The sequence below is a fragment of the Festucalex cinctus genome, chromosome 6 (genome assembly GCF_051991245.1).
Source record: "Festucalex cinctus isolate MCC-2025b chromosome 6, RoL_Fcin_1.0, whole genome shotgun sequence".
Taxonomy (NCBI): domain Eukaryota; kingdom Metazoa; phylum Chordata; class Actinopteri; order Syngnathiformes; family Syngnathidae; genus Festucalex; species Festucalex cinctus.
In genome coordinates, this window is record NC_135416.1 from 19,414,161 (window position 1) to 19,437,814 (window position 23,654).

A 23,654-nucleotide genomic window follows, 5' to 3' on the forward strand; every position below is an offset into this window, starting at 1 on the left:
TGTAGGCCCACAGTATATACAGTAGCTCACTTCACAGTAAGCTGAAGCTACACTGTAAATACAAGACGTCTGTGCTATGGGTTTTTTGGTACACATTAAACAGGAAAGAGTCACAGGAAATAAGTCATTAACCAAGTTCAATCTAAAAAAAGAAGCAAGTACTGCGGCTGGTAGTGCAAGTATACATTTGCAGTATACATGATGGAAATGTGTGGCAATGAGCTGAACAAGTTACTGAATAAATACGACATGAACATACCGTAATATCATGAAATCGAATCACCAAAAGAATGCAGGCAAGAAGTCAAATTTTCACTCTTGCTTTGTTTGATTGCCTTGCTGTGGATGTCATGACATCTTATCATTTGCTTTGCAAGTAACTAATTTGGTTTTACATTAGCCCTGTGATTGGCTGGATGTCTTTCATTTATTTTGGAATTGCCCATACTCAATACATTTATGGAACAAATTATGGAAAGATGTGTGCAATTTTCTCTCTGTTTTTATGGAATTATATCTTTTGCTGTGAACGTATATTGTTGGCTTAATGGCCTCATTAACTATCCACTTGTGAACAATAAAAAAAAAAATAGTGTATTTATTTTATTGGCTAAACAATAGACAAATAAACTTTGATATACTATAATTGCAAACCACTCTTCTGCATTTTTAAAAATCAATTCAATATATTTGGACCATTAGTCGCCCCATTTCTTGTCCTGTCCATTTTCTCACTTAAAATTATATCGCTCACGTTCTCTGTATGTCAAAATATTTTGTTTACGGCTGTTTTATACATTTATGTAAGCTTTATTGAAGCTTTTTTTTTTTTTTTTTTTATGTTCTCATTGCTACTGTTCACCAAGACTGTCTTGGTTCATTTTTTTTTATACACTCACACACACACACACACATATATATATATATATATATATATACACACACACACACCGTTCTGTACCATTTAAAAAAATAAAGTTTAAAAAAAAATCTTTTTAAAATCTTTAGCTGGAAACGCTCAAGATCTGTAAACGTCGAGTTCTCTTTTGTTTTAAATACTGCCGCTTGTGGGTAATATTTTATATCTCCTTTCATAAATGTTGGTCAGAAGTAACCTTTGCTAAAGGTGCTTTTTCCTAAACATTTTTAGAATTCGAATGGCCTGTCCTCCAGGTACTTCTCGGTCATCTTACTTGAAAACATGAATGCAAAGAAGGCTGATTGTATGTTGAGAATGGAGGGTCAGACGGAAAGCCATGGATGCTTACAGCGGTCATCGTGTGAAAAATAGCCCACTCGTTCTTAATATGGTGAGTCATGAGAAGATGGTTTCAAAGCACCATGAGTCATGCGTGGTCACAGATGGCTCAAATACAGATTTGACCTCATTACTATAATGATCCGAGTGCTCTTGAAGATCTGGCAAAAAGATGAGGTTCAACATGACACTTCAGTTCCTATGAAGCCAGGCTGCCCTCTGGACGCTGTCACTGGGTATCTATGGATCTATTCTACTCCTACAACTCCCTGAAATAATTATATTGTTTCATTTAGAATAGCTTGTATTCTCAGTGGCGCTGCCAAACCCAAAATGTTGTATGACTCTTGTCAAACCTGTGAATGACTCTTCCATCCCCTTGTGGTGCCTGAGTGTAACTACAAAAATATGCCTGTTTCCAGGCAGTGCTAAGAAATGCAAACATGCAGATCCCTGATAATGTAAGAAACTGCATTGACAAAAGTGGTAGTTCTTTTATAGACAGAAATTAAATACAACAAAACACAGGTGATGTGAAGAAGCTTTTTTCCTTCTTCTAATTTATTGAATAATTACTGCCAGTAGCTAAGGAAATCACTATGTTCAGTCATGTCTTCAAAGCTGGGGGTGCCCCAGCTAGCCGATTTTGGCTTCAGCTCAAAGTCCGGGCTCCCATCCTTGCCTCTGAAGCTGACCTTCCAAGATGGACTTGAGACTATGTTCACAGAAGCTGTTATAACAATAAGTCAATCAGATGATTATGTTAACATTTCTGTTACATTACAATGGTTAAAGATATTTTCACATTTAAAATTTCGCTTGAATATGATTCAGCTTATTCATTGTGCTCATGCTAAGCTAAGGTTTAAAAAAATATAATGGATGGTGTATACAACGTGTACCTTTTGATAATGGCAAGCAGGAGGATTCACAGCAGGCACACACGCTGTCATTGCCATACAACTCCTTCCACCTGAACCACAGACATGACGTCATTGCTTGCAAACCGAACAAAAGTGGTTTTATAAACGGTACAATCATCTATTTGACGCACTTTTTGGTAGCTCGATCATAATTGCAAGCTTTGGAACTCGAGGTTGGTTTCGGCTCGCCCATAGAGAATTCACAATGCAGATAGAGTTGCTGAAAATGTATTTTTAAAGGTTAATGCAACAATATATAATATATGCCAAATTATTTCTTTTGTAGGCGTGTGTACATTACCGATGGTGAAGATACAGCCGTGTCTTTGAAAATGAAGGCACTCACTGAGAATTTTTGCTTGTTTAAGAGACCCTTGAGAAACTCAGACTGTCTTGTCACCATGCTATCAATCATACAACTGCAAAAATGAAACATCAGTGTTGAATTGTGACATAATTATGTTTGGCGTAGGCTGAACTTGTTACCCTTGGTTGTCAATAACTGTGTATTTAGGTTCAGAGTAAGGATCTTGGACAGCGGTCATAAAACACTTGTTGATGTAAAGCCTCTGGTCTGTTGAAGTGTTGTTTACTTGTTTCACCTCAAAGTACATCGTCTGCCCCAGGATAAACGTTTTGTCACCAACAACTTCATTCCCAAATGCTAAAAATACAAGAAAATGTATACACATCATCACTTGAAAATGTATAATTTCTATCTATCTATCTATCTATATATATATATATATATATATATATATATATATATATATATATATATATATAAATATAATGACGTCATCTTAAAGACATTTAGTCATTTGTCACACGATGGAATAGTGACATACAACATTTTTCCAAAAAATCATACCATCTTGTGGAGTGATGATGTAAACAGCTGGTTTTGATTGGAGGCGCTTGTAAACCGTGCCCCTCCTCAATTCGATCGAGATGCCAGGATTGAAGGAGTGGAAATATCTCAAAGCAGGACAAAAACATTCTAGGTTAATGCTAACTTTAAAATAGTAGATTAACATCTTGTAATAGTTACAATATTCTAAAATTTTACCCAAACATTTTCTGAAATAATATTTTGTATGGTACAGTATATGCCCCCACTTGTCTAGACACGGCACAGTTTGCTGGAGGTCAAAATGAGTTTTGGGGACCAAAATAAAAAAACAATTTATCACGATCCGCCATTTTGTTTGTTTACTTTCACCTCAAACGCTTTCAGGTCGGAACTGGGAAAAGCCAACTGGGATAAATCCGAACTTCCGACCATCCTCAAGTGCAGCATTACAGCTGCTCAGGTGACAATCACAGCTCAGCTTCAGAAAATAGGTGAGCCGTGATTGGTTATTACAATCAAGTAGCAAAATGCCTGCCCCCCTGAGATAGATACAAATGGGTGTATTTTATGCTTAACTCTTCATTTTAAGATTGATGAAAAACAATGCAATAATCTCACTTCACATTATGCAGTAAAATATTAGTAGCAAATCAAATTATATATTTTTTTACCTTGGGTATTTGCACTGCAAGGAAATCTCAAATGGCATTTCTCGTATCACTGGAGTGGTTGGCTTGTAGTTGAGTACAATACTGATGAACAAATAGTCTTCAGTACTCTAGAACACAGTTTTAACAGTCTTTAAAAAACATACTAACAAAATACCAAAGAACTGACTTGACATTGAACCAACCTCTCTCTTGAATCCACAGTCAGTTTTCAGAAGGTACAGAAGGTAATAATGTTCCGAAGTGCCTTCATTTACAGGGCACTTGCCAAGTTTCAAGTCTTTGAATGCGTCTCTTGTGGAAAAAAGCTCCTTGCTTACTTTTACGTACATGCGGTCAACGTGGCACAAGATATCGACAAGCTTCGATTTGGCTGCTCCTCCAGGTGAGGCAACAGTGGGAGGTGGTGCAAGCAACATTTCCTTGACTGAGTCGGGGACAGGTCTAACACCTTTTTCTGGCATGAATAGCTCTTTTGGGTCCTCTGAGAAAGTGACAATTCGATACCATGGAGCCCTTTGAGGTGCTGAGGATCTACTCTTTAGGAATCTGTTATTAAACATAGAGGCCCTGGGTACAAGGCCCGGAGTCACTTCATCCAGCTCGGTCTCCCGCTCTCCCTGCAAACGCTCCCATTCTAATTCTGCATCTTCATATTCTGGCACGCTTGTCAGTGGATTAGAATAGGCAGAGAAAAAGAGAAATAGGAAAATCCATATCTGCATCAACCCCATCTTTTGAGTACCTTATTTACTCTGCAGCGCTCACCTGTACTGATCAGTTTGTCACAATTGCCAGCTGAAGTTAATTAGCAAATATCTCAACCAATGAGTCTTTGTATTTTTCAAACCCATATAAGTCAAACAAAATCAAATATATTAGAATGAAACATATTTAATCATTTTTGTCCAATTTAAACAAAAGTGTTTTTGTAAATTTGATTTGACATTCGTTTGCAGATTTTTTGTCGTTGCTTTTTGTGAGGATATTGCGTTTGATGACGTCATACCCGGAAGCGCCAACCCCGTGTCACTGTCCATACGGAAGCCGTGCTAGCTTAACTGAATGCTTCTCATTATTACCGTAGCTGTCAAATTGATAAAATATTCCACTTTCTTCAGCCGATTCGTTTTCATGCGAGTAAATTTTGTCTTGAGACTTTCTGTTTTCAGTCTGGTGAATTTAGTATCAGATGTTTTCTTTTTGTATTATTATTTTAAGTTGTTTTGCTAACAAGGCAGCTAATGTGGCTAAGGCTAATGTTTTGATTGTTTATGTAAACCTTGACATAGCTATTTTGCGTCTATTGCGTGTGTGAGTAGGCCTTTCTCGTGCTAATTCGCAATTTCACAATTATTACGTTTTAATATATTTGCGTGTGCGGTTGGCGAACTACATTATTTTGATAGCTGCTATATAGCTAACAAAACCGTAAATTGGCAGTTGTTTTTACTTGTTAGCTGTTGTTGGGGCCGCCTGGTTTGTCCCTTGCCACGACTTTTGAAAGCGTGGCGAGCTTCACGAGCTCCACAAGAACCGGCTTCAATGCGTGGGATGATGGGCAGCCAGAGTAGTCCTGTCAAGAGTTACGACTATCTCCTTAAATTCCTCTTGGTGGGAGACAGTGACGTTGGGAAAGGAGAAATCTTGGACAGTTTACAGGACGGCTCGGTGGAGGCTCCGTATGCGTACAGCAGTGGTGAGTTGCCCTTCTTCGTTTTAATTTCTATTCTACGTACATTTGTGAAACATCAAGTGATCTGAATTATGTAATTTTTAGGAATAGATTACAAGACAACCACAATACTGCTGGATGGAAGAAGAGTGAAATTAGAGTTATGGTAAGTACGAGTAGTAGTGGGGGCCACAGTATAGGGAAGGCGGGGGGGAAAAAAAAACTATGTGGTTCTTTTTCAGGGATACATCTGGTCAGGGCAGATTCTGCACCATATTCAGGTCTTACTCAAGAGGGGCACAGGTGAGGACTACTCATCATTTGTCGTGTGTTGCCATAAAATATTACACATGCACATCCAGGTCAAAATTGTTGGTATTGTTGAGGAGAGACCATTTAAATGTAGGTTGCACAATAAAATAATAGGTTAAAGTTACCATTATATTTTTGCAAGATTTTGGTTTTTAAATATAATTCGGTTGGACCACAAAAATAAGACAATTGCCTTATTGTAACCGGTTACAGTTCATTATTTTTTAAATTATTATTTTAGTGATCATTGTGGGTTTTTCTTTCATTAACAGAAGAGTACCAGCAATTTTTTGTCCCCATGTTTACCTGTGCTCATGAAGATTCTCATCCCATAGGGCATCCTCCTTGTTTATGACATCACCAACGGCTGGTCATTCGATGGCATTGACCGCTGGATCCGAGAAATTGATGAGGTCAGCATTTTCGTCGAACAAATGCACTGCTCAAAAAAAGTTAGAGATAATGTGCTTTTGGGTGAAATTTCAGGTTGAACCTAAAATGCACTATAACAGGTGAACTAGAATGCCAACTGATCGAATGATTGATTGATTGAATAATTCATCACCAAATTAACAAGTGATCATAAAATCAACCACAGCACTATGATTGGCTGCTGCAAGTTGTGTACATTGTAATGAGTAATGTTTTTTTTCCATCCATGCTCCCCTAAGCTGTGTCGTAGATGCGTATTTGCAGATAATGTAAAATTTATACCCCAAAACATTTGCATTGATACTAGGGCTGCACAATATTGGAAAAACATGCGATATAGTTGCTGAATATAGTGACATCGAAAGAAATGACATTTTTATTATCTAATGAAAGAATTACATTTTTTTTCATGTGGCAAAATAATCAAACTCAATGTATTCTTAATTGTAATTACTGCTCGATAATGTTCAACTATTGGATGGCAGTGCACATTTTCGTTAAGTACACTGTTCAACTATGTTTTGCGTTTGCATTATTAGGGTTGGAACTAGGGGCGTGGAAACCAAATAAAAAGAGAGGGTGAGGAGGGGATTTTTTTCAGAGAGTGAAGTTGTGAATTTTATTAGTCAGTTTCTCTCCTCTCTCCTGGCGAGCTTTGAACTGAGTGTCTTCTCTCTCTTTTTGTCATGTTTAATAAATGTCAAACAGGTAAACTTGACAGTCTGACTGGTCAAATTCAGATAAATTCATAAAATTCCATATCAAACTTATTGCATGTCTTTGCGATATGCATATTGCATAGGCCAATATCGCGATATCATATTTTTTCGATATATTGTGCAGCCCTAATTGATACAGTTACATTACCTTCATTCATTGTTGATTTTATTGTTTATTACCTGATTGAAATGAGAACAGGCTGTGTTAACAGTACTGAAACATTCAACAGTTAGATGACGTGCATTTATAAGTCTACTCTAGGGAAAGACAAATTACAATTTGCTCTAAAGGTTAAAGCGCATTATGTTAATGTTGAAATGTCACCCAAAAGACAAATATCCCAAACTTTTTGTACGAGGAATGTATTTCACCACTTTTACATAATATAAAAAACAAAACATTTGCATCTTTCAGCACGCCCCAGGTGTGCCCAGGATCTTGGTCGGCAACCGACTTCACTTGGCTTTCAAGCGGCAGGTTCCAACAGAGCAAGCACGAGCTTATGCTGAGAAAAATAACATGACATTCTTTGAGGTCAGCCCCCTGTGCAACTTCAACGTTATCGAGTCTTTCACGGAACTCTCGCGCATCGTGCTAATGAGGCACGGCATGGAGAAGTTCTGGAGGCCCAACAGAGGTAAGCCTGTTGCTTTTGAAATCGCTTCAGCCTCAAAATGTATAGACGGGAAGTTAGCCTGACGGCACTCGTTGATCTGTTCAGTTTTCAGCCTGCAAGATCTGTGCTGCCGTTCCATCGTCTCCTGCACGCCCGTGCACCTCATCGACAAGCTGCCTCTCCCCGTGGCCATCAAATCCCACCTCAAGTCTTTCTCCATGGCCAACGGCATGAACGCCGTCATGATGCATGGCCGCTCCTACTCGGTAGCCAACAGCGCCGCCTCGGGCGTCGCCAATGGCGGAAGCAAGGCCAACAGTATCAAACGCTCCAAGTCCTTCAGGCCCCCACACAGTCCACCGAAAACCTCTTCATCGGCCACGTCCAAGGGCAACTGTAAGATCTCGTAAGTGAAAGCGTGCAGTCGGATTTTGGAGTTGGTGCTCCAAGGCCACGGGAGGTGGAATCAAGCTACCTACAAGTAAACCTGATCAGAACTTTAGCGCTGCCTTCAATTTTCTTTGACCTGTTCCGGTGGGTTTCTTTATTTTTTATTTTTTATGGACTTCCTGGTGCCGTCTTTGAAGGTTGTTTTGTCTACACTTTTACTAAAGACACTGTTGGAGTTGAACCCGACATTGGACCAACAGATAACACTACAAATAAGGGGACAATCTTCAGCTCAATGTATTTGTTTATCCTAATATTTAAAGTTGGACTTGAACTTTTAAATAATGTGTCAGATATATATAACTGTTTAGTCTTGACACCTGTGGGAGACTCGTCTAATTTAAAGTGTCTTATACCCTCATTGAGGGTGCGCGTTCTTTGCAACCTGAACTTTCTGCAAATCTGAGATTAACCTTTCTTTACTTTTTAAGTTTGACTCATTTAAATTTTGTCTCAGTCGAGATGGGCTCAATAAACTTTTTGCACAGTTGGCAAAATGGCCATTTAAAAACTGCATTGCTCTGTTTTGTAATGCTAGTGTGTGTCTGACCAAATCTGCTGCTTCTGTTACATCTGCTATTGGACGTTTTGCTCTGGCCTTTTAGCCTGTTAAGTGAAATTATATTTTACATTAAAAACTTTGGAAATTGCTTGGTGCTGATGAGGAAAAGTACAAGCTCAATGTACAGGTTTTTACCAGGATAGCTTTGCTATCTTTCTTCTTATGAAATTGTAATTGTGTGTTTGTTTTTTGCAGTTTGAATATTTTGTAAACAATATGCTATGTATTTATGAATGTAAAAATGCTAGTCATTGCTACCTTGCTGTGACCATATAGGACCAGGTGGAATGTGGTGTCGCTGCCTCAAGTATTTGTGTGTTTGACCTTCTTTTAGCCTCTTTGAAAGGCACATGACAGCAATGCATGGTTACTGTTGACATTTAGCAAACTTCACTTTGTAACCATACAAATAATTGACAAGAGGTGTAAGATGTCAAGTTTACAGCAAAACCTCACTTAAGAGCACAAGGTATGTTTTATCACAACTTTTTTACAAGGGCGTTTGTAATCTGCCTAAATATTGGTATACCTTTTGAAGTCAATCATGTTATCTTTACAATAAAACTGATCTATGTGGTGAGATTACAGGAATTAAACTATGGTGCACATTTTCCACTGCTGCTTATGTCTGTTCTGTACTGAGACCTTTGGGTTGGACTTGATTAAATAACTAAAGCACAATCTGTTGTCTTGATGTAATCATAGCTGTGTTGTGAAGATTAGAATTCACATTTACTCATTCGGCTGCATTGAAAGCAAAGACACCCTAAACAAATAAAGGGTTAAAAAAAAAAAAAAAGGTTTGCCTGTGTGTTATTTGCCATGTTTTTTTTTTTTTTTTTTGCGCCACCCTCATTTAAACATTTATCAAGGTCCTTGTGGGAAGATGTTTAGTTCTCTTTGTGTTGTGGGGCCAACGCAGCCGACGAGCCTTCAAACCTGCGGGGGGTGTTGAATTGATTAGCGTTGTGTTGGCCACTTTTGGATAACCGGCACATGAATGTAGCGGTCAAAAGTCACAGAAAGGTTACGGGGTCACTGCCAATGAAAAGATTAGGGGGGCAGCTTCTCAGCGCCTCGCAGCGGCATCGGGACTATGTAAATGTGAGTTGCTTTACGTCTTGCCACCTTACAGTGTGAATGAAGGACGAGGTGACACGTAGGAAAATGTACACTATTTTTAAGAAATGACATTTTATGTATTAAACTGGAATTTTAACAAACAACATTGTATGATTTCTATTGTAAACAACAGTTACTATTAACTCCAAAACAAACGCCCCCTAAACTCAAACTTCCACATCCGCGATCAAAAAAGTTGATTGGCTGTTTACAGGCAACAGCGCAATAAATTGTCTGGACACTTTTCACGTTGGACTTCTCACGGGGATGTTTATGTCCGAGCGCACGGTTGTTGGCACAGCTTGTTGCAGTGTGTTTTCTTTGATGTTTTTACTATGTTTGTGCAGTTGCTGAGCGCATGGCTCTGCTTCATAAAGGTTTGAGACACTGGACAGCCGAGGAGGCGGCCAGAGGGGGCTGGTTGCCCTTTCTCCCCCTCTCCATTCACTCTATGAAAGGCTGATGTTGCGTCTTCTTTCTCATTGTGCGTTTTCGGTCGTGTGAAATCGCCCAGGGTGGACTTTTTTTTTTTTGGCCTACGGCCGCGCATGTTTTTATATGGACGATCGAAGAAACAATTCTAGCCTAACGAAGATACATTTACGTGACATAGCCTCTTTTTGGAGTTGATTTGCCCATTTAAGTTTCGTGACGCACGGAGCTTGGATGGATAATCTTTACGCACTGCAACGGCTGACTTGTTTGCGCACAAACCAGACCTCGCCCGAAAGGCTACAAGAACCTACTTCCTTATCTTGACCTAAAGGAGGCATGGAATTAACCAAAGGACAACAATTGCAAAAAAGCAACAATGTGTAAAACCTGTCGACCACTTTTGGATTATAGATGCGCCAAGAGGAATACAATTTGGCGTCCTGCAGTCAACGCCAATAGACAAGATCTGGGATGGATTTGCGGGTATTTGCGAACACTTTTGGTTTGCCAATTACTCGGACTTTCTCTGGCTGCAAGTGTGTCAGCAGCCAAAGTGGAACATGAGGGGCTTTGTCCCAACAAACTCAACACAAATCTCTGGGTTGACGCACAAAGCACCTGCGAGAGAGAATGTAACGTTGATGAGGTGAGGTCATTCATACTTCAAAAAATATTTAAAATTACAAGTGTTGATGATTGATCTTTTGGTGGGAAGTAAGCTATCGAGTAGGCTATCACGTATTTAACATTTTCTTGATTATTTTTCTGATTTTTTTTTTTTTTGCTTTTATTTCCCATACATTTTCAAATAGGTAACTACTGTTTTTCCCTCTCATTTCATTTTCAAATCTCAAATCAACATGGATGAGGTGAGGTCATTTATACTTAACAAAAATATATTTAAAATCACCATTAAGTGTTGATGATTGATCTTTTGGTGGGAGGTAATGAATAAGTAGGCCATCACGTATTTAAAATTTTCTTGATTATTTTTCTGATTACTTTTTACTTTTAAAATAGGTAACTACTTTTTTTTCTTTTTTTTTTAAATCAGCTCATTCCATTTTCAAATCTCAATGGATGTTGATGGAACAAAAAAGTCAAACAGATGGGGAAAGGTTGATTGATTTATTGATTGGTATCTTATTGGCTAACAATTCAACCTTACAAGAGGCCGACATGTTTCACCTATCTTCCTGCTATGGATGCCCAAAGGACAACTTCTTGAACATAGTTAACCCTAGGTGCTTGCATCTAGTGTAGGATCCAATGGGTCGATCACACTGGGGTCACAGTTGGGGTCCCGTCGCTTGTCACCTTTCTGCTTTGCTCTCGCAGGCTTTTACTATTTATTTTTTTTTTTTTAGTAGCCTCTCTCGCTGGCTCCGATTATGTACCGCTAGCTGCTCGTTAGATGCTCCAGCTATATCCGGCTCGCTCAGTCTTTCAGCGTCACTCACCGGGCTTCACACCGGCTGCCAAGTAGCAGTCACTTACCAATAAGAATTAGTGTGTTAGGCTTGCGGAGTGAGCCATCGTATTGCTTCAAAAAGGCATGTACTTTCGCTGCATCTATGCTATAGCGACATCTAGTGGTCACTTATTACACACTGTGCCTTTAAAAGGGACGTTGCTATGACTGTTTTTGGTTTGGGTAATGGGTTCATTGCGTTATGATATAGATGTTATCAGTTTCTATGCAGTTGCTATGATATTTGTAGTTGCTATTTCCCTCATGATGATGATGTCTTAGCATCTCAGTTTGTGTAGTCATTCTTATTTTGTAGTTGCAATGCAGTTACTATGTTCTTATGATGATATTGTCAGTTGCTTGTATTAGTCACTCTTAATTTGTCTCGTCATTTATATGTTGTAGCTGCTGCAGTTACTACGTCCCTTATAATATTGTCAGTTGCTATGCAGTTTTACAGTCTTGTAATAGCAACTCATAGTTTGTCTAGTCACTCTTATTTTGTCTTTGCTATATGCAGTAACTGTCCTTTTTAATATTGTCAGTTGCTATGCAATTTTACAGTCTTGTATTAGCAACTCAGTTTGTCTAGTTACTCTTATTTTGTCGTTGCTCTATGCAGTTACTATTTCCCTTATGATGATAATATTGTCAGTTGCTACGCAATTTTGCCGTCTTGTATTAGTCACCCTTAATTTGTCTAGTCACTTATTATTTTTTTGGATTAACATTTTATTGAAATTTTTAAACAATGCACAACATATGTCGAAAATAGCAGTCACATCACAATATAAGATATGTACCGTATTTTCCGCACTATAAGGCGCACCTAAAAGCCTTAAATTTTTTCAAAAGCTGACCATGCGCCTTATAATCCAGTGCGCCTTATGTATGGATCAATATTGAGTCGCAACAGATCTCGCTGTCAAGACGCTATCGTGACCCTGCACGATCTGTGCCACGCATGCGCAGACGGTCGCCATCTTGGATCGCTAGCTAATACTAATACTTTACCTCAGAGAAATTAATAAAACAGCTGTTTATTCATTTTGGGAGTGAATGGAGTTGTCAGAAAGCTGGTTTGTAATCTATTAATAAAGTTTGACTGACTTATCTGACTGTTTTGTTGACATTCCCTTTAGCGCAGCACCATCTAATGGATGCATAACGTAACCCCAGCCTCTACTGTAGCGCCTTATATATATATGTCATTCATTGAAGGTCCGCCTTATAATGCGGTGCGCCTTATAGTGTGGAAAATACGGTACATAAAAAACACAGTGACTGCATTTGTCTAGTCATTATATGTTGTAGTTGCTGCATTTACTATGTCCGTTATAATAATATTGTCACTTGCTATGCAGTTTTACAGTCTTGTATTAGCAACTCATAGTTTGTTTAGTCACTTATTTTGTCATTGCTATATGCAGTTACTATGTCCCTTATGATGATATCAGTTTCTATGCAGTTCTACGGTCTTATATTAGTCACACTTAATTTGTCTAGTCACTTATATGTTGTAGTTGATGCAGTTATGTCCCTTATGATAATAATATTGTCAGTTGCCATGCAGTTTTACAGTCTTATATTAGCAAGTCATAGTTTGTCTAGTCACTCTTATTTTGTCGTTGCAATATGCAGTTACTATGTCCCTTATGATGATAATATTGTCAGTTGCTATACAGTTCTACGGTCTTATATTAGTCACTCTTATTTTGTCATATAAAAGACAATGAGTGGTCTGTGCTTTGTGTTTTGTGACCAGGACTGTGCCAACTTTGAGAAGTGCTGCACCAACGTGTGCGGCCTCAACAGTTGCGTAGCCGCCCGATTCGCTGACGGCACCACCGCTCAGCCCGATGGCCTCGGAGGAGTGAAAGGCGCCGCCGCCCCGGGCTCTACAGCAACCTGCGACGGATTCGTCTGCAGCCAGCAGGGAGCCACCTGCGACATCTGGGACGGCCAGCCTATCTGCAAGTGTCAGGACCGATGCGAAAAAGAGCCCAACTTTACCTGCGCATCGGACGGCCTGACCTATTTCAACCGCTGCTACATGGACGCAGAGGCCTGCATCCGGGGGGTGACCTTAACTGTGGTCACCTGCCGGTTCTACCTCTCGGGACCCCACACGAGTCCGCTGCCTCAGGACACGACTGCCTACCCCACCCCGACGTCCTCTCAGGAGGACCCGATGCCGCCCACGCTGTACTCCAACCCTCACCACCAGTCCATCTACGTTGGCGGTACGGTCAGCTTCCACTGCGACGTCATAGGCATCCCCAGACCCGATGTAACCTGGGAGAAACAAAGTGAACGTCGGGAGAGGCTGGTCATGAGGCCGGATCAGATGTACGGCAACGTGGTGATCACCAACATCGGACAGCTGGTCATCTACAACGCCCAGGTGTGGGACACGGGCATCTACACTTGCATTGCGCGCAATTCCGCAGGGGTTCTCCGTGCCGACTACCCTCTGTCGGTCATACGTCGGGCTGACGACGACTTTTCCGAGGATCCCGAGATGCCGATGGGGAGGCCCTTCTCGCCGGCAGACTGCCTGGCCGAAGCGGACACGAGAGTGTGCAGCGGCGAGCGTCATGTGGATTGGTACTACGACAGCAAGTTGGGATCCTGCGTGGCCTTCAGCAACGGTGGCTGCGAGGACAGCCGCAACCGATTTGAGACCTACGAGGAATGTAAGGCCTCCTGCCAGAGAGAAGGGATGGGGATCTGCTCACTACCTTCGGTCCAGGGACCCTGCAAGGCTTGGGAAGTGCGTTGGGCTTGGAATTCTGTCATGAAACGCTGCCAAGCGTTCGCCTACGGCGGCTGCCACGGGAACGCGAACAGCTTCAACACGCACAAGGAGTGCGAAGCCAGCTGTCCGACACCCAAAAAGAAACCTTGCAGGACGTGTCGAGTTAAGGGCAAAATGGTGCCCAGTCTATGTCGCAGTGATTTCGCCATTGTGGGCCGGCTGACCGAGCTAGTTGAGGACCTGGACTCGGGATTGGCCCGCTTTGCCTTGGAAGAGGTTCTCAGAGACGAAAAGATGGGCTTGACTTTCTTCAACACCAAACACCTTGAGGTGACCATTGACAAGATCGACTGGAGTTGTCCATGCCCAAACATCACCGTGGAGGAAAACCCTCTGCTGGTGATGGGGATGGTGCAGGACGGCATGGCCATCATTCAGGCAGACAGTTACGTCAGAGCAATAACCGATCGCAGACTCAAGAAGCTCCGTGAGGTGCTGCTTAAAAAGACCTGCCAGACATTGTAAAACTCTCCTGACTTGCTATTGCACAGATGGCTGAGGAACAAATGGCACTGTGAAACATTTATCACCAAAGTGGATGTTAGTTAGCCCAACAAAAATTATAACTATTTTCACACAAGCACTACTGGCACGGGCGCTATTTAAACTAATTCCCAGGTGTGTTTTAAGCTCTTATTCTGGGGGTTTTGTTTTTTATTTTAATAATCAAAGTAGATTAGACTTTTTCTTTTTTTTTTAGCTTCACATGCAGTTTGTATGATAGCGTTCACAATTATTTCTTTTATAGCTGTCAGAAAATATATCTTTATATTAATTGTCTAGGTAACTTGTATTACTTAGCATATCGTCACTTACATTGTTTATATTGTTTGTTCAAGATCTTTTATTTTACATGTCTTCAATGTGTAATGTGCACATTGTGACATATAAACCTCTTTTTCCACATTCTCGGCTTTTCTGCTAAAAGACACCCCCACACACACACACACGTAAACATATATGTGTAAATAGTGTACACATGTACAGTATATGTACATATACACATATACAATGTTCCCTCGTTTATCGCGGGTTCATCTTTCGCGGACTCACGGATTTTTTTACAATTTATTTTTTTTTTTTTAACATGCCATTTGGTTTATTTATTTTGGTCTTTGCGCAGGTGTATCTCTCGAACCCTACGTCCGACCGGAGTCATACTAGCATCCGCGGATTCGTCTCGACGAGACCTTTCCAACTGTGCCTGTTCCGTCGCTCCACGACATTGCATTCCGGGGATAGAAAATATATACTGTGCTTGACTTGACTGTATAACAAGTAAATAAAAATAAAAGCATACTTTTAATGGGGGAAAAAAATACTGTAAATGAAAAAAAAAAGCATAAATGATGAATAAAAAAGCAAAAAAACTAAAAATCATACCAAAACGAAAAAACGTATAATAAATGAAAAAATATATATACTGTGCTGTATACTGTAATAAGTAAGTAAGTAAATAAAATAAATAAATAAACATATTTAATGGAAAAATGAATATAAATGAAAAGGAACACATGATGAATGAAAAAGCATTTATAATAAAGTAAAAATCGTACTAAAATGAAAAAAAAAAACGAACATATATTTGTAGTTAACTGGATTTTTAATTTTATTTTAATTTTTTTTTATTTTAATTTTATTTTTTTAATTAACGTGGATTATCACGGGTAGTTTTTGGAACGTAACACCCGCGATAAACGAGGGAACATTGTATAAACAAATATATACATATACACAATGAGGAGAACGGCACAGAAGCCACAAACGCGCTAAATCAAGATAAGATCAGATAAGATAAGATTTATTCATGTGTGCAATCAGGAATATAGTGATGATACAATCATTCTGTAATTAGCTGGACGCATTTGGCAACATGTCTTGAGTTAATTTAAGGCGCTTTTCTCCATCACGCTGTGATCCATTCACAAAAAGATGGACAAGACACTTCACACCAAACTCTCCTTCCTGAACAGGAGACATTTGTTGTTGGCTGGCATGTCCACCTAACACGGAAAATATTACCATTAACATTTCACAGGTGAAAAAAAAATTGATACACTTGAAAAGATGCTAACTTACTATTTTCTCCAGGAATAAACCATGTATTTCTGCAAGCGATTTGAGGAGGGAAATATCCCTGAGGCCCCACTCTGGGTTCCTGTCAATTAAAATGTTTTGATTTGAACTTACGTTGCACATTAACACGATTGATAACTGTCTCTCACAACCACAACTTAAAAAGGCCTCCTTACCTCTGTCGTAGGCTTAAGTCAAAATCAACATTGCTTTGTGGTGTGATGCCGCCATTCACTGCATAGGGCTGGAGAAAACAATAGAAAATGAATTACATATTAATAGTGAACTTTTTTTCTTCCATAATTTTATGTAATGCACATATACAAGGACACCAAGTTGTGTTAAACTCACCCCATATGTCAACAGTAGACCTTGTGGCTTCAACACCACTCCAGCTCCTTTGAATAAACCCTAGATGGAAAATAGGAGGAGAGCACGCCCACTATTTGAATACAACTGATTAAAAAGTGAATTGTACTTACTGTCCCCTTTATGATTGGACTTCTTCCTTAAAGTATTTTACTGAAAGTAGAGTGACACTAACGAATTGGGACAAATTCCTTGTGTGTTTTAACATGTTGTAACAAGATTCTTATACTCCTTATTGTGGTTAAAGCAGCATTTTTGTTAAAGCTGTTGCACTGGATATGATTCCAGTGCGCAGGTGTAAAGTAGCTTGTGGGAGTATGTGTAGGAAAAGTCCGTGGACTAAAATTAGACCCATCAGCAAGATACATGCCTCTGTACAAGCAATCGGAGAGATGTGGATCATGTTGATGTTGAGGACCAGATCGAGGCTCTCTGGTTGGATCCCTCCCCAGTGATCATGACTCAGAGAAGCATCCAGGTGGATGGCAGGCTTCACATTGTTCAGTTGGTAGTGAGCTCTGTAGGCTTCTATACTGAAAAGAGAGAAGCACAGTGTATTGTTTGTCCAACCACACACACAAAAAAGAGCCCACGCCAATACAATATCATTAGCGCCTCTTATGATTGACGTAAAGTCCACTGATCATGCAGATGTCGGTCGTTGAGAACAAAAAATACCTGGCTAAAGACCGCTGATCGAACTCTGACGGCTGCCAAGTAATGTTCCGTAGTGCCCCAGCGAAATGTACGACGTGTTGTCCTGTACCGGAGGAGATCTCGAGCGCTTGCAGCCGTCTGTCGGCGTTCACGCAGCCTCGCAACACCGACAGGATGGGCTCCTTATTCCTTTCCGCGGCGGCGGCGTTCAGCATCCTGCTAAAGCCTGGGTACAGCTGTCGGGTGATAAAATACAACTTACGAAGCCACCCCAGGACCCCTGCTTGTTGTTTTGTTAGTCCAAATGGAATAACTGGAGCTTATAGTCTCTTATGTTTTGGTTTTCGCTTGAAAATGCTCAACTTCCGGCTTGTCACAAGCCACGTGAGTCATCACATCCAATGAGAGCAGTGGAAAAAGTTGTCATCAAAAAAAGAGAGACGTTTACTGGTGTTTCACTTATATATTTACTTTATTAAAATTGAACCAAACCACATACGTTTCGTTTTAGATTAATAATTAACATCTTATATCACATATAAACATCACATTTCTTCACATTTAAACGTAATAGTATTAGTGGAGGAACGCTTCGTTTAACAAGTCAAAAGCACTGAGCACCAGGGCACATCAACAGGATAAGAAGTTTGGTCAATTCACAAACATTCAAAACAGGATTGTCTCGCAGTAGGTGAAGTGAAGTTACACAGGGGGACCCAAACGATGTCCCACTATTTTAGCCAATGCATTTTAGTGGGGTACAAGTCTGCTATAACTACAGGAGGCTACCCACAAAATGTACAATTTTTTTTTTTTTTTTGCGCACCCAGCTGGTTTAAAAACATAATTGTTCAGAATATCTTTACCTACAGTGGAAGGTAAAAGTATGTGAAGTGTTTGGAATTTCTTAAATTTCTGCAAATATTTATCACATAATTTGGTCTGATCTTGAACTAATCACAACTAACAAGCAATCTGTTTTAAACTAACACCACACAAATAATTGTGTTTCCTCTCTCGTTTTTTGAAATGGAAAATAATACATAAGTAAATATCCACAGGACATGGGTGAAAAATGAAACTTTAGGCCTAATTTTGATTATGGGCCACATTGTAAGTACTAGGCAATAATTTCCCTCAGAGGAAATGTTATTGAAATGTGAAACCATGTAAATAGTTCAGCACCTCACCTTATCTTATTACCTATATAAAACAAATTGTTGGACAACTAGTTTTGAAATCAGACATCAAATAATTTGTTCAACTATTTGTCCAACAAAAAATTCTTGCAATATCTCAATATTGTAATATTATTTATTACATATAACAATATTACATGTTGGCATAGATTTGAGCCAGAATCAGAAACCCTTTTCCACATGATTTGCTTTTGTGGACCACATAACATGATGTGGTGGGCCGGATGTAGCCCCTGGGTCTTGAGTTTGACACCTGTAGGCTATGGATTTTCTAAGAGCTCATCAGACTTAGGTGTGAGTCAACCTAGAGTTCAATCGCTGAGACAAGAACTATGGCTGAAAGTTGCTCAACAGTCTAGAATTATCGAATGTCAAGAAACATAGCCAAACGTGTACCATATTGCCTTGCTAAGAGGAACTGTCAGAAGAGCTGTGAATAAAAACTAGTGACTTGTATAAAACTGGAAAAGCTTACAAAAATATCTGAAAAAGTCGTTGCTCCACGTTTGCTAAAGAGCATGTGAATGTTCCACAACACTAATTTTATTCCGTGAAAAGATAAAGCCAAAATTGAATTGTTTGGGAGGAACACACAATGCCACGTGTGGCACAGTAGACCAGCATCAAGACCTTATCCCAACTGTGGAGGTAGCATCATTGTATGGGCATGTTTTGCTAACACTGAGCCTGGACAGTTTGCTATCATAAAGAAAATAATAAATTCACAAGTTAGCAAGATATGTGAACAACCTTTACGCCCGGTCCGCCATTTTGGCTCCTTGTCTGCCATATAGCCGCAGTGTTTTTCCCTTGTCTGCTATTTAGCCCTTAGCTAGTGCTAGCACTTGTTAACTTGTGGGAGTATCTTTGGCTTTTTCACCCTCTTTTTTTTTTTTTTTTTTTTTTTCCCACATCGTCGCCCCAAAGAAGAAAACTACATATTCTATCAATGTTGGTGCAGCCAAAAGAAAAGCAATTACCATGGAAACGAAGCTAAACATCATAAAAAGATAGCACAAAGGAGAGACACCGACGATCAATAAAGACTTGGGCTTCAGTCGAACTCATACAGCATCTTATTTTTTAAGTTTATTTTAATGTATTTTATATTTTTTTATGCAAATTATTTTTATGTAAATATTGACTTCAATGGGCAAATTCGACTTTAGTTGAAATTCGGGTTACATCGCTTGCGTAGGTAAGGAACAGAACTCCAACGAAACTCGAGCACTCCCAATATAGGTGAAGAATGTCAGTGAACCTTGCATCCTTTGATTTTGCTGTATATGGCCCTTCAAAATAAAAGTTCGGACAGCCCTGGTTAGTAGCCTATGTACACAAAACATATAATGTACTGCGTGGAGAAGAATAAAATACTGAAACAAAACACATCATGATCATTGAATCACTGGTTGCATATTTAATGGATAAATGTGGGGAAGTTAGATATACAGGACTGTCTAAAAAAATTAGAATATTGCGATAAAGTCCTTTATTTTCTATAATGCAATTAAAAAAACAAAAATGTCATACATTCTGGATTCATTACAAATCAACTGAAATATTGCAAGTCTTTTATTATTTTAATATTGCTGATTATAGCTTACAGCCTAAGCAAAACTCAAATATCCTTTCTCAAAATATTAGAATATCATCAAAAGTATACTAGTAGGCTATTACCATCGTCTAACTCGAAACACCTGCAAGTGTTTCCAAGTAAATCCAGAATGGATTACATTTTTGTTTTTTTAAATGCATAACAGAAAATAAAGATCTTTATCACAATATTCTAATTTTCTGAGACAGTCCTGTATGCTCCTTCTCTCAACCTAGTACCATAAACAATATTGTTATTCTGCACTTCCCCATGTTGAGTGTTTGCAAATTTGTTACGAATGGACTTGTGGCTCACCCGAGTGCAGTTTTGCTTTGCAGGTGGGCTCAAAAAGCAAAATATCTGCCTGCTCGTTTCGCTCAAGCGCATCCAGACAAGTCCCGTCTGACTCGCCGAAGATTGTGTTGGAGAAGACGGAGTTAAGACTAAACGGGGAGTTGAAATCTGACTCTTGCACAGGTTTGGGATTGTCTTTGGTAACAATAACCGTGGGGTCTCGTGGAGGTTTGACTGGTGGGTTGAGCTCAGGCCCGCTACGTTCACGGACTTGTTGATTGGACGCAGCTTCTGTTTCTTGCTTCTCGTGCTTATTCAACTTGTCTGAGATGGGAGCAGGAAGCGTTTGAGTGTTGACTACCACCCTGCAGTCTTTGTTGATACTGGGGCGTCTGGATGAGCCGTCAGCTGTGGAAATGACACTGCTGGCACGTGGGAGGCTTTTCGACGACCTGTACTCTTTGAGTCGGCCTTCTTTTCCCAGCGGATTGGAGAAGCAGTTGAGGCACCCCGACATTGACGACGACTTCCCTTGAACATAAAACACTGTAACTGGTGAACAAGTTGAAGTCTGGGTACATTCAGTATCACCGGAGTTCGATCTTGTGCTTAACACGCCCCCTGAATCTGATGAGCGACGTGTCGCTTTTCCTTTCGACCCCCTTCGAATGCTCTTTGTTCCCCGTGCGAGCCAAAAGTCGTGATTTGCCGGAGGCTCTTTCTGTTGAGATGTCAGCTTGAGCTCTGATTGCTGGCTGGTTGTCATCGGGATGGTCGAGGCTTTCTCCTTGTGTGCCGTGGAGGAGGTGTGCTGGGGCGTGGCGGTGTCTCTGGGCGGCTGGTGCGAGACCGACGAGTGGCGAGACAGCGGCTGCTGGAGAGGGCTGCTGCCGTTTGACCAGGGCTCGTTATCCAGGCTTATGCTGAACTCACCGCTGCTCTCGCTTTGAGCTCCACTCTGGGTGGCATTAAGCCCTGGGAAGACAATATTTACAGTACACATTTTTATTAACTCATTCGCTCCCATCCATTTTCACAGAAGCAATCCCGTTCGCTACCGGCTGTTTTACTGCATTTTGACTGATTTTCTAAAGCCCACAGTATATATAGTGTTCTATTGCTATAAAAACATGGAACCTATCAAAAGAAAGATTAAAGTCTCTTCTTTCATCAGGAAAAAAAAAATATTTGTATCTGTTTCCGTTTTGCAGCAATTAGCATTAGAATATAGCTAAGTTTCATCAATTTTCACAAATCTATTTAGAATTGTGAGTAATTGAGCTTTTTTTCAACATGGCCCTAGTTGATCTCCTTTACGCGGCCGCCAACTGCTGGCCGTTTGTGTATTAACGACGATCTCTGCAAAAAGTCTTCGCCGTTGAGAGGCTGCATCAAAGCCTTCTATATGCTCTAGCATTAAAAAACAAAACAAAACAAAACATATACATACATCTTTGGGACACTTAAAACATAAAAAAACAACACATTTATAAGTTATTGGGAGCAAATGAGTGGGTGACAAAATTAGTGCATTAATTTTGAGTTAATGATGCTTTAACATGCAATTAATGACCACGCCTTACTTGGAAAAACTATACTGGGAGAATATCAGTTGCAATGCAACAGACACCTCCACATCAAACTTTAGCAGTAATAAATTTACTAATAAGGCATATATTTGTGGAGACTGGGGTCAGGTTGTATTTTACAATTTAAAACATTTAAGTTACTTCATCCCGCGACCCTTGTGAGGAATAAGCGGTCAAGAAAATGGATGGATGGAAGTTACTTCATGTTAAAAATTAGATCGCTCTTAATATGAAAAGAAATATGCGCTGTCACCAATGTCCTATAAATGCAATTATGCCATCTAGTGGCAGAAAAATGACCACAACACACATCAATATCACACTTTTTTTTTTTTTACAGTGCAGTACATCTTAATTTTAACTACATTTTATTAATTATTATGAAATTACTGTATCAATGACTAAAATATGCAGTCATATTTCTATTAGTTTAACATTTTTTCCATGGTTATGTAGACAAGAGTATGAAAACTTAGAAAAAATACTTTATTGTACATTTAGAACAGATATCAAATTTGCGATTAATCGTGACTTAACTATTGAAGTCATGCGTTTATTTCCGATTAAAAATTTTAATCACTTCTAATTTTTACTTACACAAATGTGTTCAGTCACATTTGCAAAAGGATAATGTCGTTAATGATAGAAAGGGGGCAGCAGATCCACGTTTCTTCATCGTTTTTTTTTTTTTTCCTTCTCCCCTCCGTGGTCAGCATGCAGATTAATATGAAACAAGGTCATGATAGCGATTCGATGGATTTACTCTAATTCCTGCAAGGGTAATACATCTGTATTTGCGGAATCCTCTAAACGGCTATTCACAAAGCTTTACCGTCATGCTGCCGCTCCTCGTTGTCCTCAAAACCAGATGGCGCGGCGCTATCAATTGAATCCTTGTCTGTGGAGCACAAATACTTGATGAAAGACACACATTTACATGCCATAGATTCAAGAGTCTGATATTTATATATATAAAAAAAAAAAAAAAAAAAAAAAAAAAAAAAAAAAAAAAAAAAAAGACATGGCGTCAATGAAATGAATGGCTTGCAAATGTTTCTACCTAGCTGGAGCTGTGACACATCTGGGACATCAGCATGGAGTTGGATGGAGGGTTCAGTGGTGGGATGCAAGTGAAGTGTGGACAGGAATGAGGTCAATATTCTTTTCCTGTCCTGCACATCAGCTTCTGAGCCTTCCAGCTCCTCGGAGCTGTATGCCCACTGCTCCTGCTCCAACGGGGCAGAGGGGTACAGCACGCTACTCAGGGCTGCAATGTTGTACCAGAGAACGGGACAGTGGGGAGATGGGAAAACGAGATAATGGACTGAGGTAAATTAGCTTTTCACTTTTCATGGGTGTTACGTTCCACGCCCACCAGCAATATAGCGAATCCGTGATAAGTAAACTGCGAAGTAGCGAGGGACCACTGTATTGGAATATATACGTTTTTCTTTAAAATCATCTGTTATTTTTGGGTGGAGCTTTATGTAGTAGGGATGTAATGATATGAAGGTCCACAAAATGATAATTATTACAATATTGTGAGATATTGTTGGCG

At 39.7% G+C, this 23,654-nt stretch overlaps 4 protein-coding genes across 5 annotated transcripts; 2 read left to right on the top strand and 2 right to left on the bottom strand.

Moving 5' to 3' along the window:
* Positions 1-1,787: 1,787 nt before the first annotated feature.
* Positions 1,788-4,828, bottom strand: zp3c (zona pellucida glycoprotein 3c). 2 transcript variants are annotated; one of them, XM_077524775.1, is made up of 8 exons: positions 3,888-4,828; positions 3,706-3,812; positions 3,053-3,159; positions 2,668-2,845; positions 2,483-2,585; positions 2,313-2,401; positions 2,161-2,231; positions 1,788-1,988 (listed from the first exon to the last, which is right to left on the bottom strand). In XM_077524775.1, the coding sequence occupies exons 1-8, from the start codon at positions 4,434-4,436 to the stop codon at positions 1,831-1,833; spliced, it is 1,362 nt and encodes a 453-aa protein (XP_077380901.1). In that variant the 5' UTR covers positions 4,437-4,828; the 3' UTR covers positions 1,788-1,830. The 2 variants fall into 2 exon arrangements, with proteins under 2 accessions (XP_077380901.1, XP_077380900.1); XM_077524774.1 differs by having other exon boundaries at positions 2,483-2,600; positions 3,888-4,818.
* On the top strand, positions 4,589-9,150 carry LOC144020891 (ras-related protein Rab-40C-like). The gene is made up of 6 exons (XM_077524776.1): positions 4,589-5,401; positions 5,483-5,543; positions 5,620-5,680; positions 6,025-6,102; positions 7,256-7,478; positions 7,563-9,150. Exons 1-6 carry the CDS (start codon positions 5,248-5,250, stop codon positions 7,865-7,867), a joined length of 882 nt encoding a protein of 293 aa, XP_077380902.1. The 5' UTR covers positions 4,589-5,247; the 3' UTR covers positions 7,868-9,150.
* Positions 9,151-10,347: 1,197 nt separating this feature from the next.
* On the top strand, positions 10,348-14,918 carry wfikkn1 (WAP, follistatin/kazal, immunoglobulin, kunitz and netrin domain containing 1). The gene is made up of 2 exons (XM_077524796.1): positions 10,348-10,672; positions 13,263-14,918. The coding sequence occupies exons 1-2, from the start codon at positions 10,403-10,405 to the stop codon at positions 14,778-14,780; spliced, it is 1,788 nt and encodes a 595-aa protein (XP_077380922.1). The 5' UTR covers positions 10,348-10,402; the 3' UTR covers positions 14,781-14,918.
* A 1,182-nt stretch (positions 14,919-16,100) lies between these two features.
* Positions 16,101-20,751, bottom strand: mettl26 (methyltransferase like 26). The gene is made up of 7 exons (XM_077523931.1): positions 20,529-20,751; positions 17,439-17,653; positions 17,131-17,293; positions 16,743-16,802; positions 16,568-16,635; positions 16,395-16,473; positions 16,101-16,318 (listed from the first exon to the last, which is right to left on the bottom strand). Exons 1-7 carry the CDS (start codon positions 20,598-20,600, stop codon positions 16,262-16,264), a joined length of 714 nt encoding a protein of 237 aa, XP_077380057.1. The 5' UTR covers positions 20,601-20,751; the 3' UTR covers positions 16,101-16,261.
* Positions 20,752-23,654: the final 2,903 nt, after the last annotated feature.

Coding starts and splice junctions, on each gene's coding strand:
- zp3c (XM_077524774.1), bottom strand. CDS start 4,436: ATGGGGTTGATGCAGATATGGATTTTCCTATTTCTCTTTTTCTCTGCC. Junction 3,160..3,705: donor TTGCAGTGCAAATACCCAAG/GTAAAAAAATAT, acceptor TCCTGCTTTGAG/ATATTTCCACTCCTTCAATC. Junction 2,232..2,312: donor TATGATCGAGCTACCAAAAA/GTGCGTCAAATA, acceptor TCTGTGGTTCAG/GTGGAAGGAGTTGTATGGCA.
- LOC144020891 (XM_077524776.1), top strand. CDS start 5,248: ATGCGTGGGATGATGGGCAGCCAGAGTAGTCCTGTCAAGAGTTACGAC. Junction 5,544..5,619: donor AGAGTGAAATTAGAGTTATG/GTAAGTACGAGT, acceptor GTTCTTTTTCAG/GGATACATCTGGTCAGGGCA. Junction 6,103..7,255: donor GGATCCGAGAAATTGATGAG/GTCAGCATTTTC, acceptor TGCATCTTTCAG/CACGCCCCAGGTGTGCCCAG.
- wfikkn1 (XM_077524796.1), top strand. CDS start 10,403: ATGTGTAAAACCTGTCGACCACTTTTGGATTATAGATGCGCCAAGAGG. Junction 10,673..13,262: donor GAGAATGTAACGTTGATGAG/GTGAGGTCATTC, acceptor TTTTGTGACCAG/GACTGTGCCAACTTTGAGAA.
- mettl26 (XM_077523931.1), bottom strand. CDS start 20,600: ATGCGCTTGAGCGAAACGAGCAGGCAGATATTTTGCTTTTTGAGCCCA. Junction 17,294..17,438: donor GATCAGCGGTCTTTAGCCAG/GTATTTTTTGTT, acceptor CTCTCTTTTCAG/TATAGAAGCCTACAGAGCTC. Junction 16,319..16,394: donor GTTTATTCCTGGAGAAAATA/GTAAGTTAGCAT, acceptor TTTCCGTGTTAG/GTGGACATGCCAGCCAACAA.